The 18,422-nt window shown below is 34.5% G+C and overlaps 1 protein-coding gene across 2 annotated transcripts; it reads right to left on the bottom strand.

Annotated features, from left to right (window-relative positions):
* Positions 1–2,157: 2,157 nt before the first annotated feature.
* Positions 2,158–16,912, bottom strand: LOC124843614 (uncharacterized). Of its 2 annotated transcripts, XM_047320404.2 has the most exons (11): positions 16,588–16,911; positions 11,784–12,171; positions 11,169–11,375; positions 10,796–11,017; positions 9,551–9,617; positions 9,371–9,433; positions 6,883–6,974; positions 3,555–3,731; positions 3,297–3,433; positions 2,465–2,797; positions 2,158–2,385 (listed from the first exon to the last, which is right to left on the bottom strand). In XM_047320404.2, the coding sequence occupies exons 1-10, from the start codon at positions 16,734–16,736 to the stop codon at positions 2,563–2,565; spliced, it is 1,737 nt and encodes a 578-aa protein (XP_047176360.1). In that variant the 5' UTR covers positions 16,737–16,911; the 3' UTR covers positions 2,158–2,385; positions 2,465–2,562. The 2 variants fall into 2 exon arrangements, with proteins under 2 accessions (XP_047176360.1, XP_087954724.1); XM_088098598.1 differs by lacking the exon at positions 9,371–9,433 and having other exon boundaries at positions 16,588–16,912.
* Positions 16,913–18,422: the final 1,510 nt, after the last annotated feature.

Raw genomic sequence — 18,422 nt, 5'->3', positions numbered from 1 at the left:
TCTTATCCAACTAATAGTTATATCAATAAATCACATTTTTTTTAACTTTCTAAACAGAGATATCTCAAAAGAGATAAATTGTTATACAAAAAGTCTCCGTATTTATATATATATATATATATATATATATATATACATATTTATATGCTAAACTCCAACATTTAGAACATCTTTTGCTCACACCAAATGATGATCATTGCCAAAGAGATTATAGCAAAAAGAGACAGACAACACAAATGTAAGGGTAAACTAGTATACGAAAAATCAACATATTACAATTTAATATAAGAAATCATATCTCAACATTCACAACCTATCACACACTTGATCATATCATAGCTCAACATCTTCACCTCATTGATCTGAATTCGACAGATTTCGCTGAAGGTTTTCACCCATGGTAGTATTTATACTCTGTAGATTCATAAACAAGGATCACATGACCTACTTCCCCATGAGGTTAGTCTTTCCTTACATGACACAAAGGGCTAGGTAAAGACCTCCTACCATTTTCTCTGTCATTCACTTTACATGAGCTGAATGGTTGGTAGAATATCAGGATACATTCTTTCCAAAGTCTCACTATCAAACATTCACCACAACTCTCATTAACATAGAATCTCTCCTTGAGATTCCTCTTAAATTACCCATCTCTCCAAAGTCTCACTATCAAACACTTATCATCATCATATTCATCAATCATAACAGGTTCACAAAGCATAAATAAACGTATACACATCTTCATTAATCACCTCATAACCATCATCATCGCTATCATCACATACTTGTGGTATTCCAAGTATAAAATCATTAATAAAAATCTGGAAATAATAACCACACAATAATACAATTTTCTTCAGGGTAACTTGATACTCACACTAGACACAGAAAACAACCTAGAAACCCTCACCAAAACCCCTAAAACGACCTAAAGAACGTCCAAAACAGATGTCCAGAACCCCAAATTTGAGATTCCCCACAACTTAGTTTCTGCCAGACAACTCCTCACCAGACTACTCTTACTTAGACGATCTCTTACCAGATGATCCCTTACCAGAAGATCTCCTACCAGACGACTCCTTGCCAGACGATCTCTTACCATACGACTCTTACCCAAATGATTTATCAGACTACTCTTACCCAAACAATATCTTATTAGACGATTTCTTACCCAAACGATCTACTAGATTTTTTGTACATTAAGAGATCAACTAAGCCCTAAATGATCCCAAGATAGTTTCCAAAACTGTAGAATTTCCCTTAAATCATGATCTTATAATCTTGTTAAAAATCCCATTTTTATGCCCAAAACTCATCCTTCTATTACTTTATTTCATACCCAAGTTCTTAAAAACATATTAGCTCAAATTCACTAAATCTACATTTCTCAATTCATCAATAAACAAATTTTATATGTAGCAAACTAGACACCCCAACATACACTAGTTCTCAATTCAACATACCATCCTCTTCAAGCACCCAACATACCAAATTTCACAATTTAATTAAAATTCATAAATCAATCGTTACATAATCATTGTTAATGGTCATTATATGTATAAAAGCATTGGTGATGTTGTTGATTTCATTGTTAATAATCATTATAGATATAAATGCATTGTTGCTTTACTGAAAATAAATGAAAAGTCATGATCTCTTATCCGACATGATTTATTTAAAGAACTTAGTCACTAACAAGATGCATATGCAATATTAATAATAATCTAATATCAACTAGTCTACTCACTATTAGAGATACATATTAATATAGTTTACACTTTACATGTCTTACTTTTTTTTCTTTCTTATTCAATCTATTTAAAAACTTAATTCTATCAAAAAATCAACTAAATCCTATATTTAATTTTTAGAAATTTGCAAGACACCCAAGCCTCATAAATCATAACTTTAATCAACTAAATGTAGTCATGGATATGCATTTTCAGTTATTGCCAAATTTACTGTAAAATAATTAAAGTAGTTTTGGAATATTTGTTTATGTTCATTGAAAGCACTCTTATTCAATAATTAGAAACGAATAACTAATCCGAATTTAATTTTAACTACAAAATTTTATGGTGCATTCTCAAAGGCTCTATAGCTGTTTCATAGCAATGCATTCTTCTTTTTTATCAAGATGCAGAGGAAAAGCCGTGATACCAACGCAAACATTCTCTATTCATTGCCAAAAACATTAACGAATCATTTTAGTAGAAAAAACATCAAAGCATCATGACATTGGTTGTAGTGACAAAAACAAATACAAGGTTTCTTCGCAACAATACCGATCCCTATATCAAACTTTCTTCTTTTGTTCAATTCCATTCTTCAGGACTATGCAACTTGCCATGTCGAGCTTCAATCCACATTAGACATTCGCACAACCTAAGATAAAAAAAAAAGTTTATTAATAAAAGCCATGTTCACACCAAAGGCTGAACAACTTAAATTCTAGGAAACCTACCAGAAAAATAAAAACATTGACAGAATTCATGTTTTTAGTTGCTATACAAACATTCTGTATACATTTTAATGCCTCCGAGATGATGCTTTTAATTATCTTCATAGAGTCAACTGATTCATGTCGACTTCTAAATTTTCAGGACAAACAACATCCTCTGAGAAGATGAAATACTTAGTTGCACCAAACATGCTGGCTAAATTCAGAATTACACTCTCATATGAGTAAGTTGGAGGCATGGCAGGCATCGGAAGAGCAGGGACACATGTCGGAAGGAATTTGTTCTCTTTGTAAACTGGTGCATATAGGGTCAACACTTCCTGACAAAACATGAATCTGAACAAAGTGTGAAGCAAACTTGACATAAGAACATAGAGTGGCAAAGTTAAAAACAAAATTCATGTGAATAAAATTATTTAATAGCCTGTCATTCATGTAAAAGTAAGTCAACGCTCAAGAGACTTACAACAGAAACTTTCGGTGTCAGTTAAGATCTAATAATTTTAGTTAGTTGAGACAGTTTATAGGGTATTCCTGCACAAACAACAGAATTTGTGTACACTGCACAAACAAGTGTTTGATGATGATGATGATGGTGGTGATCATGGTGTACTGAATGTGTTTAACAACATTGTTTAACAACAATGGCCTCTACAATCTTCAAAATAGCGATAAATTATCAACAAAATAAAAAGAATTAACAAATACCAACAGAAACACAAGAAAATAAAAGTCACAATGTGCCACAGATGGCATGGCTGTACAGTTTGGAACAGAGAAGCGAGAGAACTATATGAAAGATAATAATACGAGCAGGAATGAAGACAATTTTTACCTCAAAATAAGCCTCCTAATAAAGGGATCACCTAAAATCTGCCCCCAAACAGGATTAAGTGTGTTTGATGTTGCCAATGCTAGCCCCCAGGTATTTAGTGAAGATGTGAGTATTGCTTCAGCTTTGTTGAATGTGTCCTATAGTCAAATTTAAGTTGCTGAGCATATTAACTTTCCTTTTCCAGCGAATGAAAAAAATATTTTTTTCATAAAAATGGAACTTTTGCTAGCATGAAGGAAGAGCGCACTGATTACAGACCAAATCAATATCAGTATCTGAAAGTCCAATCAGAAGACAGAAAGCTTGCAGCGGAGCTGTAAGAAACATGGTGAATAGGCTCCCATTTGAATGATGTGAGCAGTCAGACACAGCAGGAGAACAGCTTGGTGAAAGGAGCATTGCAACTGGCTCTCCCTTTTCTGCGTCTGCTATCACCTGCATATTTTGATAAATTACTTTTAAAATGTCTGAGAAATCTAATAACAGCACGCGAAAAAGGAAAATTGTAGCAATGACCTCTTCCAGACTAATGAATATATTTTCATTACACAATTCCTAAAACTAATGAATATTTTGTAATACGGGAGTAAACTGTTGTTTTCCATTAGTTAGTTGTAAGCTGTACCTGTAACTAACTGAGTTAGTTACCGACAGGGGTTCTAGATGCTTAGCTTGCAACTATATAAATAGCTGATCATTCATAGTTTGTAACTGAGAATTCATTTTTCCAGAATACAAAAACTTTTTTCTAAATTACCAATCAACTCTAACATGGGTACCAAAGGCAGGGTAGCTCTAACCTGCTAGTTTATGATAGTATGATTCTATTAGTTAATCATGGTAAATAGTCAATTCTTATGTACAGCTGTCTTTTCTCTTGTATTTCTATAAATACAAACACTGTACAGAATATTGAGAATAATACAGTTCAATTGAAACAGTTTGTTATATCTGTTTTCTTCTTTGTTTTCTCACTTCAAACTCTAATATGGTATCTAGAGCTTTTTTCCTCGATGATCCTGCTTCCGTTGCTGTGTGCTTCTTGACAGTCTTCTTCGTTCCAAGATTGTGTTCACGTTTTTTGGCTTCATTCTTGTTTGCAAATGTGATTTTTGCTTTCGTCCTGTTTCTCGCCATTTATTTCAGTGTTCGCATTCATGATTCTAGCTTTGTTCTTCATTCCCCTTTATAACTTATTTTTACAGATTTGTCGGGCCCTGCTCATATTTCGTCTTATGCAGGCTATAAATACTATGTTTCTTTTGTTAATGCCTTTTCTAGGTATATGTCGATTTCTCCCCTCAAAAATAAATTTGATACTTTGTCTGTCTTTCAAACTTCTAAGAAAATGGTTGAGCTGCAGTTAAACACCAAAATTAAGACTTTTGTTGAACTTTTCCCTCACACTCATCAAAATGGCATTGTTGAACGTAAGCATAGACACATTGTTGAATTAGGACTAACATTATTACATCATGCCTCTCTTCCTTTACAGTTTTGGGATTATGCTTTTGTTACTGTTGTTTATCTAATCAATAGATTTCCCACGTCTTTTTTGAATTTTGCCATTCCATATTCTGTTTTGTTTCGTAAAAATCCTGATTTTCATTTTCTAAAAACCTTTGGCAGTTCTCGTTTTCCTCTATTACGGCCATATCACAGTCTATACTGGATTTTAAGTCTGAAGAGTGTCTTTTATTAGGATATTCTCAGTTGCATAAGGGCTATAAATGTCTCTCTTCCAATGGCCGTATATTTATCTCCAAAGATGTTTTGTTTGACGAGTCCAGATTTCCTTATTCTGATCTGTTTTCCACATCATATAATCCCATTCCTGATGTTGCTCACTATAATTTAAATCCTATTCTTTCTTCACCCCACCAACCACCACCACTTCCTGCATCTTCTGTTCCTGCTGTCTCTCAGTCTCACTCTCCTTCCACATCAGACATGTCTCCTGTTGTCTCTGATGCTGGTGTTTCTTCCTCTTCACAGTCTCAGGATCCTCCTACCTCTTAATTCTCATCCTATGCAAACTCGATCCAAATCAGGCATATTTAAACAGAGTTCATCCTTCTTTGTTGTTAACTCATTCTGAGCCTATATCTGTTAAACAGGCCTTTAAGGATACAGATTGGAGGGCTGCTATGCAGCTTAAATATGATGCTTTAATGCACCAGAAAACCTGGGACTTAGTTTCTTTACCTGTTAACAGGAAGGTTGTTGGTTGTAAATGGGTTTTTCAGGTCAAGGAAAATGCTGATGGCTCCATTAATAAATACAAAGGGAGACAGTGGTTCAATTGCTTACAGCATACTCTTCATCAGTTTGGGTTTGTCAACAGTATTTGTGATACCTCCTTGTTCATCTACAAGAAAGCTTCTGATGTGCATTATCGTCTTGTTTATGTTGATGATATCATCATCACTGGAAATTCTGTTTTTCTCATTCGGCATGTCACATCCAAACTTCAAGCCACATTTTCTTTAAAACAGCTTGATCAACTAGACTACTTTCTTGGTCTAGAAATCAAGCATTTATCTGATCACTCCATTGTCATGACCCAGACCAAGTACATTGGTGACTTGCTTCATAAAACTTATTTGGCAGAAGCTCACTCTATCTCTCTACTCACAAGGTCTCTAACTGCAAGTTTTCCAAACATGAAGCAGATATCTTTGCAGATCCCTACTTTATATTGATCTGTGGTGGAGGTGTTACAGTATGCTACTCTTACACGGCCTGAAATCAGTTTTGCTGCAAATAAAGTCTGTCTGTTTATGGCACGACCTCTTGATTCTCACTGGAATGCTGTTAAACGCAATTTTACGCTGCTTAAAGGGCACTTTGTTCATGGTCTCCATTTTCAGCCAGCATTCTTTAATAGTTCAGTCCCTCTGCTTGCCGTCCGTGATGCTGATTGGGCATCTGATATTGATGATCAACGTTCTACATCTGGTGCTGCTATCTTTCTGGGTCCAAATTTAATATCATGGTGGTCAAGTAAACAATAGGTTGTTGCTCGCTCCAGCACTGGGCCGAATACAGAAGTTTAGCTCAAACTTCTTTTGAATTGTCATGGATTTCTAAGTTACTCACTGAACTTCAAGTTCCTTTTAGCTCTCCTGTTTTGTACTGTGACAATCAGTGGGAAGATGTCTTGACTAAGCCTCAATCTTCTTCTCGGTTGATTTCTCTACGTTCCAAACTCAATGTTTAGAATTTTTCTTCTGAAAAGTCTTCTCCTTGAGTTTGAGGGGTTCAGCTAGGGTATGTTAGTATGATTGTATTAGTTAATCACCGTCAATAGTCAATTCTTATGTTCAGCTGTCTTTTCTCTTGTATTTCTATAAATACAAACACTGTACATACTATTTAGAATAATACAGTTCAATAAAAACAGTTTGTTATATCTGTTTTCTCACTCGAAACCTAATAGATTCTAACCAGAATTCTCCACCGCCATTACAAGAACAACCTATACCTTCCCCCTAATTATTAGATAAAGTTAGCATATATATAAATACTATAGACACAAGTATTAGATACAAAAAATATATAAATATATAAAGTATCTGAGGCTTGCCTTAAATGCGTTGCTATTGTCATTATCAATGACTAAAAGAAGTGGTCTTCTAGTAAATGGTAGAAAGTCAGAAGGATATACGCAGTTTGATCCTGAAAAGGGATTGGGTTAAAGTATTCTGCAATTCCAACAAAAAATCATGTGATATGAACACTGAAATTATCATCTTTATGCAAATTTATGAGCTAGACTCATTGAGATATTACAGGAATTTTTTCGATGTATACCCATGATCATAATTAATGTCTTTTAATCACTTTGCTAGGACCTATGTCCGCAAAATTTGACTTAACGCTATTCATGAATGGAGCTGATTTTCAGGAATACTTGAAACATTTCCCACTGTATGCATATGGTTTCAAAAAGGAACCCATAGAAGGCATCTGTACAAAACATGTCAAAAACCAATTATGCTAAAAGCTTATGCAGTTAGAATAACACATCCCATCATGTGACATTGACAACTTACACGCTTTCTTTACCTTACGTAAGAATTTATATTAGTTATTAAGAATACAATTCATACGGATTCAACCACTGACCACTTGGTTTCAACCCTGTACATGTACTGTTGTGTATCAATACTGAGTGTACGCAAATAGTGATTATGGCAGTGATCACCATCTGCGATTTAAAGAGAATAGTGTCCTCTGCATTTCCACTGCAGTGGTCCCTATCACATGGGGGATAGCAGCACTCATGCAGAAATATCATTTTTCTGATAAAAAAAGGATTTAGACTTTTAGTTTGGCCAATTTCAAAACAACCCAAAGGCCTCTCTTGCCAATCTTGCTATTGAAACCTTGAGAGAACCCGAGTACCACCAACCTCGAAGTTGCAACCTTAGCTTTAATGTCATTGCCATAGCTCCGTTGTTGTGGCAGGTCATTGAGAAGACTTGAAGAAGGTTGGATGGCACAAATGTCCTCTCAAGGTTTCAGTTGCAAGAAATTGTATGGCCCGCATGAAAGGCCTTTGGGTTATTTTAAAATAGGCAAATCTACGGCTTGAATATTAATAAAAAAATGGTTAAAAATGTTTAGTCCCTAAATTTAGACACAAAATTGAAATTCTTTCCTGTCCCAAACTTTGATACATTTTGATCCTCAAACTTAAAAAATGAATGAATATAGTCTTTCCAACCTAACGACATTAACTTTTTTGTACTTGTTAAATAGTGTAAACAGCTCAAATGTCAGTCTCAAATGTCATTTTACACGTCAAAAAAATTTCACGCAATTGGGTTAGAAAGAATATATCTATTTACTTTTAAAGTTTGAAGATCAAACTATATCAAAATTTGGGATAAGGACAAATTATAATTTTACGAACAAGTTTAAAGAATAAAAACATATCTAATCCTAAAAAAAATATATTTCCATCATGGGGCAACAAACTTAACATGACACCATGCCCACGATGAGTGCAAAACAGAACCGACAGCTAGTTCTCTGCAAGTAGTGATTGCAATAGTTTCCAAAACAGCTATGCCATAGCATTATTTGAAACACGGCTATGTAGTGTGATTTCTTTTATTTAAAGGGTCTTTTTGTAGTAAAAACAATTATCTAAAAGATTATTTGAAGGGGCATGTTAGAATCTAAAAAATATAAAAATATTTATCATATATTTAAAATTATTTGCTACAATTAGTTTCCCTATTTCCTTATTATCTTACAATTAATTACCATATTCCCTTATCATGATTTGCTTCCCTATTTACGAAAGATTATGATTAGTATAAAAAGAGGTTGGTAGAGCTCTAAATTTTACGTAACAAATTAACAAATTGCTATATATTTCTCAATACAGAAGTGTTTCGTTCTCTTTTTTTATCTCTTTATCTCTACATAAACCCCATAATTTCAAAAACAAACCATAGGACTAAGAAACCTAACTCAATCCAAAAAATTGGCTTATAAGGTGAAAATTGTCTAAGCCTTTTTATAAGGACTATATTAGTCATATTCATATTTGATGTAAGATCTACAACAACCCCTTGCCAAAGACTGAACTTTAAAACTGAATTTAAGCCAACAACCCTATAAAATCAACTTACAGGATAAGTTTAAACTCAGTTTTAAATTATAATTAGACCATATCCCTAATCAATGTGGAATTTTTAACATCAACAATTTCTTTGTTTAAATTCTTCACCTATTGTCTCCACCAAAGATGGTTCTATCATTAGGAGTGATAAATGCACAACCTACTGATTCTATCACTTTATGTTCTGCACTGTGTTTACTTCATTTCATTTCCCTTTTAACTTTTTATTTGTTAGAGAATTTACTCAGCGTCATTCACTTTAATGATATCCCACTCCTAGTGTCTTCTAGAATTACGGGAATGTTATGAACACACAATGAAGCCAACTTCAATTGCATGAGGTGAATTTGTGTAAAATGGGTGCAAGGATGACTCTTTATTGTTCCTTGACGTTATACATGTAAGGCAATACAAGAATGGAAGTACACACAAGTTATACCTCTCTCTCCATGAGAACCAAGGTGTATGCAACCAGATTCATTTTGAGGAGAACTACAATATCCTGCATTTGATGTTGAAAAGACAGAGTTCATCTTTACCTAAAGGAATTTAGTTCGCATAAGAAGTGTGATAACCCTATAAATTTACATTCTTATATTCATTGTTTACGGAGTCTAACCTGAAGCTGACAAATACACAAGGAGAATACCATCAGAAGGAAGCTCCTCACATATTGTGGCAAGAACCTGACCATTAAAAGGAAATTCCAAATTATATCTGGAAATAAAAATAAATAAACAAACAATATTCTAAGAAATGGTCACTTTAATGCTAAATGTGAACATTTATTAAATTAGTTGCAGATAACAGAAGCACAAATGTGCACATCTATCACATTTTTACCCAGAACAGATGATCTGATACCCTGGTCCCCCCAGGATAATTCCAGCCAACGACCCTAGCAAGTCAATTAGCTGTTATGATATTGTAGCTATGAGATGACTTCATAAATTATTCAATTTCAAGGGCTTGGGAAGCCCATATGAAGGACAAAGAAGAACTTCTAATGCAAATGAAAGTGTAATTCACAGGTATTAGATTATTCGTCCAACAAAAAAGCAATTTATGAGTAATATTACCAGCATTTTCGGACTCCAGAATTTAGAATGAAGAATCATGGTCCAGTTAAATCATATAATTTGTCTGTGACCTAAGTTTGCAAAACCACTTCAAGGGAATTGCACTTCTAATATGCAGAGAGAATAGAAAGATTTGCTATTACCAACCACTTAATAAGCAAAATTGGGAATTCTGATACAACTTGTCAAGGTTTATGTTAGGAAAAAGGGGAGAAATAGAAGTTAAGAGTCAATTAAGAGGGGGTTAGACAGTTAACAGGGGGGTATGTTAGAAGTTAGGAAGCGGTTATAACGCCTACTGTGGGGTTATCTCTTAATGGGGGAAAACATGTCTGAGGGGGCAGTTGGGTATTTTGTTTCAGACAGGTTCTGTCCTGTGTAAAAGAGAACTTCTCCTGGAAGTTGTTGAACGTTTCTGTACTGGCTTTTCTAATAAAACATCATCTTACAAAGTTGGTGTAATATTCGTGTGTATTTTTCTTAATCTGAAAGAGTTTTGGTTTCTTGTCACCAAGAAACCTAACAAATTCTCAATGGAGACGGAGTTTGTTTATAGTGTAATATATACGATGGAGAGTTTCCAATAGCCTTATATCAACAAGGAACAATGGTCTGCAGCCAAATAGAACCCTGCTTCCTTTGATAGATGTTAGACACAATGGCTCGCTTGGACCCAATTTTAAATGATGGAAGCCCATTTTATACATAGAAGAAGTACTCTCTACCCTATCTTTTATATCAAATCCTTGAAACTTGTGCAAAGAATGACTTGTATTCATACTTACGGCTATAAAATGTGTCAGTGCAGGATGGTATAATACAGCTTTCCGTGGATTTGCTGGTAAAGTAGGATCAGCAATGTCTTGGATGTAACTGATGCGACTAGTCCCAGTAGCCCCATTCTGGCTAAGTTTTGAACCACTGGACTGGTAAAATAAGCCACTAGGTTCCCACTCCAGACATTGAAGCATCCTAAAAGTGTCCACTGTGAGCTCTGAATACTTTACCTGTTGAGGAATGATAGTTGAAAACAACATTGAAAAATCATAAAATTTTGCAGAATATTATAGTACCTGTAGAAAACTACCTAATGACTTTATCATTTTCAACAAATTATTATTCTATACAGATGAACCAAAAAGAGTCATGGATACCTACCTCATTTTCATGGAAGCTACTTAATACAGCATCTCGTAGTTTCAAATGTCGCTTTGTAATGGCTGCAGGAACATGTGGCAAGGTATCAGGATGAGAGTCCAAAACTAGACTATATCTTAAGGGCCTGAGATTCATAAAAGCAGTGTCAGCTTTTAAAAATCTGACTATTTCTTGAACCACCAGCTTCCATTCTTTAAAGTCACTTTCCTGTAACCAAATTGTTTGAAGGTCACTTCCAATACATCTGCAAATGTCAATCTATCAAAGCATATTCTGGGTACAGGACAACATCATGTTTTGCATGGAACACTCCAATTAGCAGTCTAGTACAACGTACATTAGTTAAACTGTAAAAAATATGCAGTAAATGATCTACCTCCATGATATAAATGAAAATAGATATCAAGGGCTATATTTCAAAGAATATATTGGTTGCATAGTAGTAGGCACTAGACAACCATTACCATGCAGCATGGAACCCAACTATTCAGAACATGCAACACCTTTACATCATTTGTAAAAACAATCAGATTGGCTAAATACAGTGTCTCAAATATAATGGAAATGAAATTATCTTTCAATGAACTATACAAGAGAAAATTAGCATGGACAAACCTGGAATGCTCTCTTGCATTCATCGACTAATACTTTAAGCTGATTAACCAATTGTTGTACCATTTCCCTCCGATTCAAAACCAAACACACCATTATGAATCTAGCAAGAAACCTCAATTGTTTGTTTGCAATATTCACATCCTGAAACATTCCCTCCTTAAAATACTCCCGAGTCAATATGGCCTCATAGAATATATATGACTCTGACAGATAATTTGCATCACTTGTTTGCATGTACTGCCCAAAATACAGTTGCCCAATGCGAGATGCAATTTCACCAATTTCCCATCTCCTAAGCCCAGCTTCAACTAGCTTCTGCCGATTCTCCTGCTGAAACTTCCACAATTGTGTGTAAACCTTGAAGACCTTGTAAAAGTACGTATCACGCCTACAGCAAAGCCACATGATTAGAAATTTTGTGCACTTTGAACAAACAAAAAGTGAGGCTAAATTGCAATTTTTTAATCCTCCTTTGCTTCCTGATTCATGATTTTAGTCCCCATATTTTTTTTTCTGATTTTAGCCCCCTTATACTAGAAATCTGCAATTTTGATGCAATCTTCAGCTTTAAATAGGCTTATTTCTTTTTCTTAATACATTTTAGTTAATTAAATAATGTCATGATTATCTTAAATGCATATGCTAGGTCTAGAATTCAATTGCATCAAAATAAACTGAATGCAGAATAAGGATTATATCAAAATTGCTGGTTTTCTAAAATATCGGAAATAAAATCATGAAAAAAAGGAATAGGGGAACAAAAATCATTGAACAGAAATTAAAGGGCGCCAAAATTGTTAATTAGGAAAAAGTTAATTGTAAACCATATCATTGTTAATTTCCAATTGATTAACCAAAATCATGAAATTATTATTTCTGACGACCAATGTAAGGCCTAACTGTTAGGTATACAGAACAAAACAGAAAACCAATCCAATTCTTCCATAAGTGTGTGTCCACTGGACTCCTTATAAAACTGTATACAAGTATCAAATATCAATCAACCATATTCAGTCAAAAATGAATGTATCAACAATCATACCTGAGTCCAAATCACATCAATAATATAGCATTTGGATGTCAACCAAAATTTCAATATTGCTTTCAAAATTTCAGTACAGGAAACATAATAAGTTTAAGGCTCACATCCAAATGAGCTCATGAACAATAATTGGATAGAACTTCTACGTAGTTCATTAAACATTTTTTCTTCTTGCTGAAAGGATTAGTGACAAAACAAGTGATGGAGGATAGTACTGCATTGGTACTTGCTCTAACACCATGTTGAGAAGAGAACCAAAAAGGAATACACTAAATTTTGTGTATTGTGTACAAACATGAGTATTCTTATTTATAATGAAAAAGAGATAATAATGAACAAAATCAATATCTAATATTGAAAAATATTTTGTAAGATATTTCCCTATTAAATCTATCATATCTCCCTATTTAATGCAATCAAACCATATCTCTAACATAATCAGTGAACTGCATTCTGTTACTGTTTAGTGATCCAACTGTCATTCTGTTAGTTACTTGTCTGTTATTTAGTTAGATCTATAAGAGATCTCCTCACTTTGTACATTGCTCTATAAACAGAGCTACTATGTATTCTCTGGATAAATAGTTTTCTTTTCATCAGTTTCTATCTCTCTATACTAACAAAGAACAACACCAAAAGTGCACATGAAACTATATCTAAGTTCTGCTCATATTTATTCCTCAATCCAGGGACTCAACATCAAAACCTATTCTTGGTTTTCATTCCATAGTGCAGCAAAAATCACATTACTTTCAATTACATTCACAAACCACACCATTATAGTGATAATGTCAACTCCCAATGAACTCATCATCCGAATGAAATCTTTACTCTCCAACATAGCATGCCCAAAAAATCCTAAAATGTCTTAGTTTGTCTTAGCTTCAAGGCCTATGAAGCTCGGACACACCTCATAAATGGCGTTTACCGTGTCTAACACGTATCAAACACCGACACTCATGTGATACTCACACAACACACGTATCGATAAAGTGTCCAATTTGAAACACAACTTTTGGTCTTTGACATGATTTTGACATGACTCCAACACAATGCTAATAACCAATAATTCAATGATTTTCTAAAAATCCCAAAAACTTGTAAACTTATTACATAAGTTTCTATTATGATTATAAAAATAAGGAACAAATCTTATATGATCACTACTTTTTGCTTTTTGGATATTAGATAGAGAGATTATATTCATTTTTGTGTTAGTTGACAATGTGTTAGTTGTAAGTTTGAAACTAATATGTATATACACGACGTGTCCTGTATCCTATATTTTTTCAATTTAGCCATATCTCCATGTCCGTGTCTTGTATCCGTATCTGGGCTTCATAGTTCAAGGCTAACCTCTCAAACAAATCATCAAATAACTATTAATTTTTCCATTCACCCCAAGGTTGTCAAACTCGAGAGTTTACGTAAACTCGTGGGAGCTTCGTAAACTCGGATCGTAAACTCGAATCGTAAACTCGTAAGAGTTTACTTCGTGTAAAAATATTTTAAAATATCTATAAATAATAGAATAATTTAATATTATAATTTATAAATAATGTTTTTATACTTTTATAATATTATTATAATTATTAGTTTATCATATTATATATATTTAAATATTTTTCTTTAATATTATTATTATTTTGTCATAATTTTAATTGAATATAATTGAAACTTCAGTTAGAAAAACAAGTTCTTCAAGTTAATATTGGTCCAAAAGTTTGGTATTCTAAAAGGAGGCCCAATAATCAGAATAATAATGAATAGATACTTTAATATTAAATATTTTAATATTAAATATCTACATGCTAAAATTGAAAAATGTGACACGGGTTATAATTTTAGAATGAATGACAAAACTTCACCCACCAACAGCGGCTGGAAGAAGAAGGGCAGACCAGAAGTTGCGAACGGCGGCCACTGTGACAGTGATCGCAACTGGGGACGAAGCGAACGGCGATAACGAGGGGACGAAACGCGACCACAACCGGGGACTGAACGAACGGCGACGACCACGATCAGCAACCGGGGACGAAGCGAACGGCGATGACGAGGGGACGAAACGCGACCACAACCGGGGACTGAACGAACGGCGACGACCACGATCAGCAACCGGGGACGAAGCGCGATCACGAGCGGAGCTTGACCACGAGCGACGAAGATCAGTGGTGGAGTGAAAACCAGGCGAACGACAGTGGTGGAGTGAAAATCAGGTTTTAAACCCTAAACAAAACGACACTTAGGTTCTTCGTTTCTGGCTTTTTTCGAACTCGCTAAATCGCTGTGCAATCGCGATTTCGAACGATTCCACCGAGTCCGTGTCCGATTCTACCGAGTTCAGTCCAAAAACGAGTTTGGTACCGAGTTAACTCGGCAACCATGGCTGAAAACGTAAACTCGAACGAGTTAACGAGTTAACTCGCGAGTTTGATAACCATGATTCACCCTCTCTTTCCCTTGTTTGCCATCAATGTGAGGTTTTAAAAAATAGTCTGCAACCACAATTTTAGCCTTAGCACCAAGTTGTTTGGTCAACTGCAACTGCATCAACAACATTTACGGGCCATTTCACACAATTATAAGAATCACAATGAAACTACAACCAGAATTTAAAACCTTACTTGTGACAAATAAACAAATAATAAAATGAAACAATCCACCCATAAAGTTGAAAACACACCTACAAAAGTGTGTTGTAAATTAAAACATATTAATCTCAAGGTTCACTACCAATGCACTCGTCATCACAGTGAAAACCTTACTACCAAGACAGTGTAAGCAATAAATCCTAACATATCTGAGCCCCCAGGTTCACCTCTCTTATAAAGTGGGTTCAAGCCTAACTCAACCTACAAAACCTTGCAAAGGTTGCCACTCACCATATCTCTAGTCAATCTAGAATTTCCAACATCATCTTTAACAAAACATCAAATAACACCTATTTGTTTCCATTCTCTCTCTTGTTTCCATCAGATTGAGATTTTAAAAGACAGTCTGCAACCGTTATTTTGGCTACAACTTCAAGGATTTTGGACCCATTGCAACCACATTGACAACATTTGCCCACAACTTCCCAGTGATAAGAACTCACGGTTTTAAAATACCGTTTACAACCACAACTTCGGCAGCAAGATCAAGGCTTTTGGGGCCTTTCTAACTGCATCAGCAACATTTGTAGGCAATTTAAAAATCATAACCAAACCACAATCACAATATAAAACCTTACATGTGACGAATAAATAAACAATAAAATAAAACGAACAATTAGCCCAAAATTAAAACATACCAAATATCAAGGTCAACTTCCAACGAACTCAACATCACAATGAAATATTTACTCCCCACTGCTCAACATACCTTAGATTCAAGGCTGATCTCTTAAGCAAATAATCAAATAAGTCCTCCTCATCACATTAACTTAACCCAATTCTTCCCTTCTCTTGCTTCTATCCGTGAAAGGTTCTCAAGAAACAGACGCAACCACAATTTCAGGCACAACACTAACATTTTCTAGGCCCCCTTTAACTGCATCGGCAGCATTTGCCGGCAATTTCCCTCAATTTCAAGAATCGTGACAGAACCGCAAAATTTAAAACCGAAAACCTCCCCATGACGAACAAACAAATAAATAATAAAGCAAGAAGCAAAGCATTCGACCTAAAACCTAAAAAACACCCAAAAACTAGTCCTAGATCAAAACACACCAATCTCTAGGTGAACTTAAACTAGCAAACGAACGAGTGTAGTCACGAATTGAACCTGCTGCGCTGGTAAAAAGGAATGTCCCTGATTTTGGAGAACTTTTTGTCGGCTTTATCGGCCAGAGTCCAGAAAATCTCGCTCGCTGGGATGCCCATGCTGCCGCCGCCGCCGCCACTGTTCTGCATTTGCTGTTGCTGCGAAGACATCTTCCGCCGCCGACGACGACGCCGTTTGGATTTGCGACAACAATCGATTGATTGTGATTACAACGCTAACGCGCGCACACACACACGTCTGATAACTACACAAACTTCGTTCAGTGATGATTGTTCCCACCTTCAACCTTTGGCTTTTTCTCAACGTTTCTTTTCCTCTTTTCTTTTCTTTCTTTAATATTTTCTTTTATAAAAAAACATTCTTATGCGTAGATAAAATTCAAAATAGATATCAAATAAATATTTTTAATAAATATAAAGAATAGAAAAGTGTGTTAAATTTAAATTTAAATTAAAAATTAAATACATATGAAAAAGTAAGTACGATTTCTTGTAAATTTTGGTTCACTTTTTAATTCCTATTAAATGAAAATGAAATAAATATTTAAGGTGTATTTGGTTACTAAGTGAAATTAACTTATTTGTATTCACAAAATTATATTTTGAACTATAGAATATTTAAAATAATAAGACCAGATTATTTTACTATTAAAATTTTAAATTATAAATATAATTTTTATAAATAAGTTTCATTATATTAAAAATATAAACATTTTCCTAGAACTTTCTCTCTAAGATATTTTACAATTTGTTCACTTTTTTGAAAATCGGAGGCCAATATTTATCATAACAGTGAGTTCATAAAAAACAAACGAATCAATTTCTTCAATAGGATAAATTAGTTTTTTGTCTTTGTTTTGCTATGTTGGTTCTTCTGCTCCATGTGACCCTTTTTGGCTTGCATGTAGTGTTTGTATTCTTCTTGCTAATCTTTATTGATTAGTGATTTTAATGGTGTGTATTGATCGTGTTTGCATTATTCATAAGACAGTTTGAACTATTTGTGCGTTTAAGAGTGTTACAGGGGTCATCGAGCTGATTGGTCGTCTTTCACATAAAGGAAACTAGTTGCTTTAATGTGCGTGAGTTGGATAATTCTGATTGATAATAGTATGTTGTTGAATCTGGTTGATGTTATGTTTGAATTAAATGGTATGGTTTAATAATTGAATTGAGTTTTGGCTTGTGATTTTATGACTGAGAGAATTGAATAGCTGAGCAATTGTATAAATTAGTATGAATTTAAGGTATAAAAACTGTGTTGAACCATTTCTCTGGAAAAGGAATACCAATTTGAGCAGTTGATCAAGTTTCATTTCACTTAAAAAACAAATCTAATTTGTGCTGAAATTTGGTATAGCACTAAGCGATTTTGGTGTGGCGCTAAGCGCAAGCTAGGTTGTGCAAGTATAGAAACATTTTTGCTCCAGACTGTTGAATGTCCTTTTTTCACCACTGAGCATCAAATTTTGCTAATGCTTTGTCGCTTAGTGGTGGCAGGGCACCGCCGAGCACCATCTTGCACTATAAGTCTTGAGCAATTTTAGTTTAAAGGCACTAAGTTGTAGAACAGATTAACCTATTAAGAGTATATGCTATTTGGGGAAGCAATAGACTAATGGGTTAGTATGAAGATGATGATGAAAGAAAGTGGAGAGAACATCACTTGGAATCTATTTAAAAAGAAATTTTATGTTGAGTACTTCCCAAATAGTGTGAAGTATGCGAAGGAAGTGGAGTTTTTGCAGTTGGTATAAGGAGGTATGACTATATCTGAATATGTTGAACGGTTTAATCATCTGGGAGGGTTTCATGTTTTGAGAATGGATGAAGAGT

Source organism: Vigna umbellata, chromosome 9 (genome assembly GCF_029865625.1).
Source record: "Vigna umbellata cultivar VRB3 chromosome 9, Vumbellata_1.0, whole genome shotgun sequence".
In the NCBI taxonomy this organism is placed as follows: Eukaryota; Viridiplantae; Streptophyta; class Magnoliopsida; order Fabales; family Fabaceae; genus Vigna; species Vigna umbellata.
The sequence above is the reverse complement of the archived record's forward strand: the minus strand, read 5'-3'. Positions and strand labels throughout refer to the sequence as shown.

Coding starts and splice junctions, on each gene's coding strand:
- LOC124843614 (XM_047320404.2), bottom strand. CDS start 16,736: ATGTCTTCGCAGCAACAGCAAATGCAGAACAGTGGCGGCGGCGGCGGC. Junction 11,376..11,783: donor AATGCAAGAGAGCATTCCAG/GTTTGTCCATGC, acceptor ATTTGGTTACAG/GAAAGTGACTTTAAAGAATG. Junction 6,975..9,370: donor TGGTTCTCATGGAGAGAGAG/GTATAACTTGTG, acceptor ATCCCTTTTCAG/GATCAAACTGCGTATATCCT.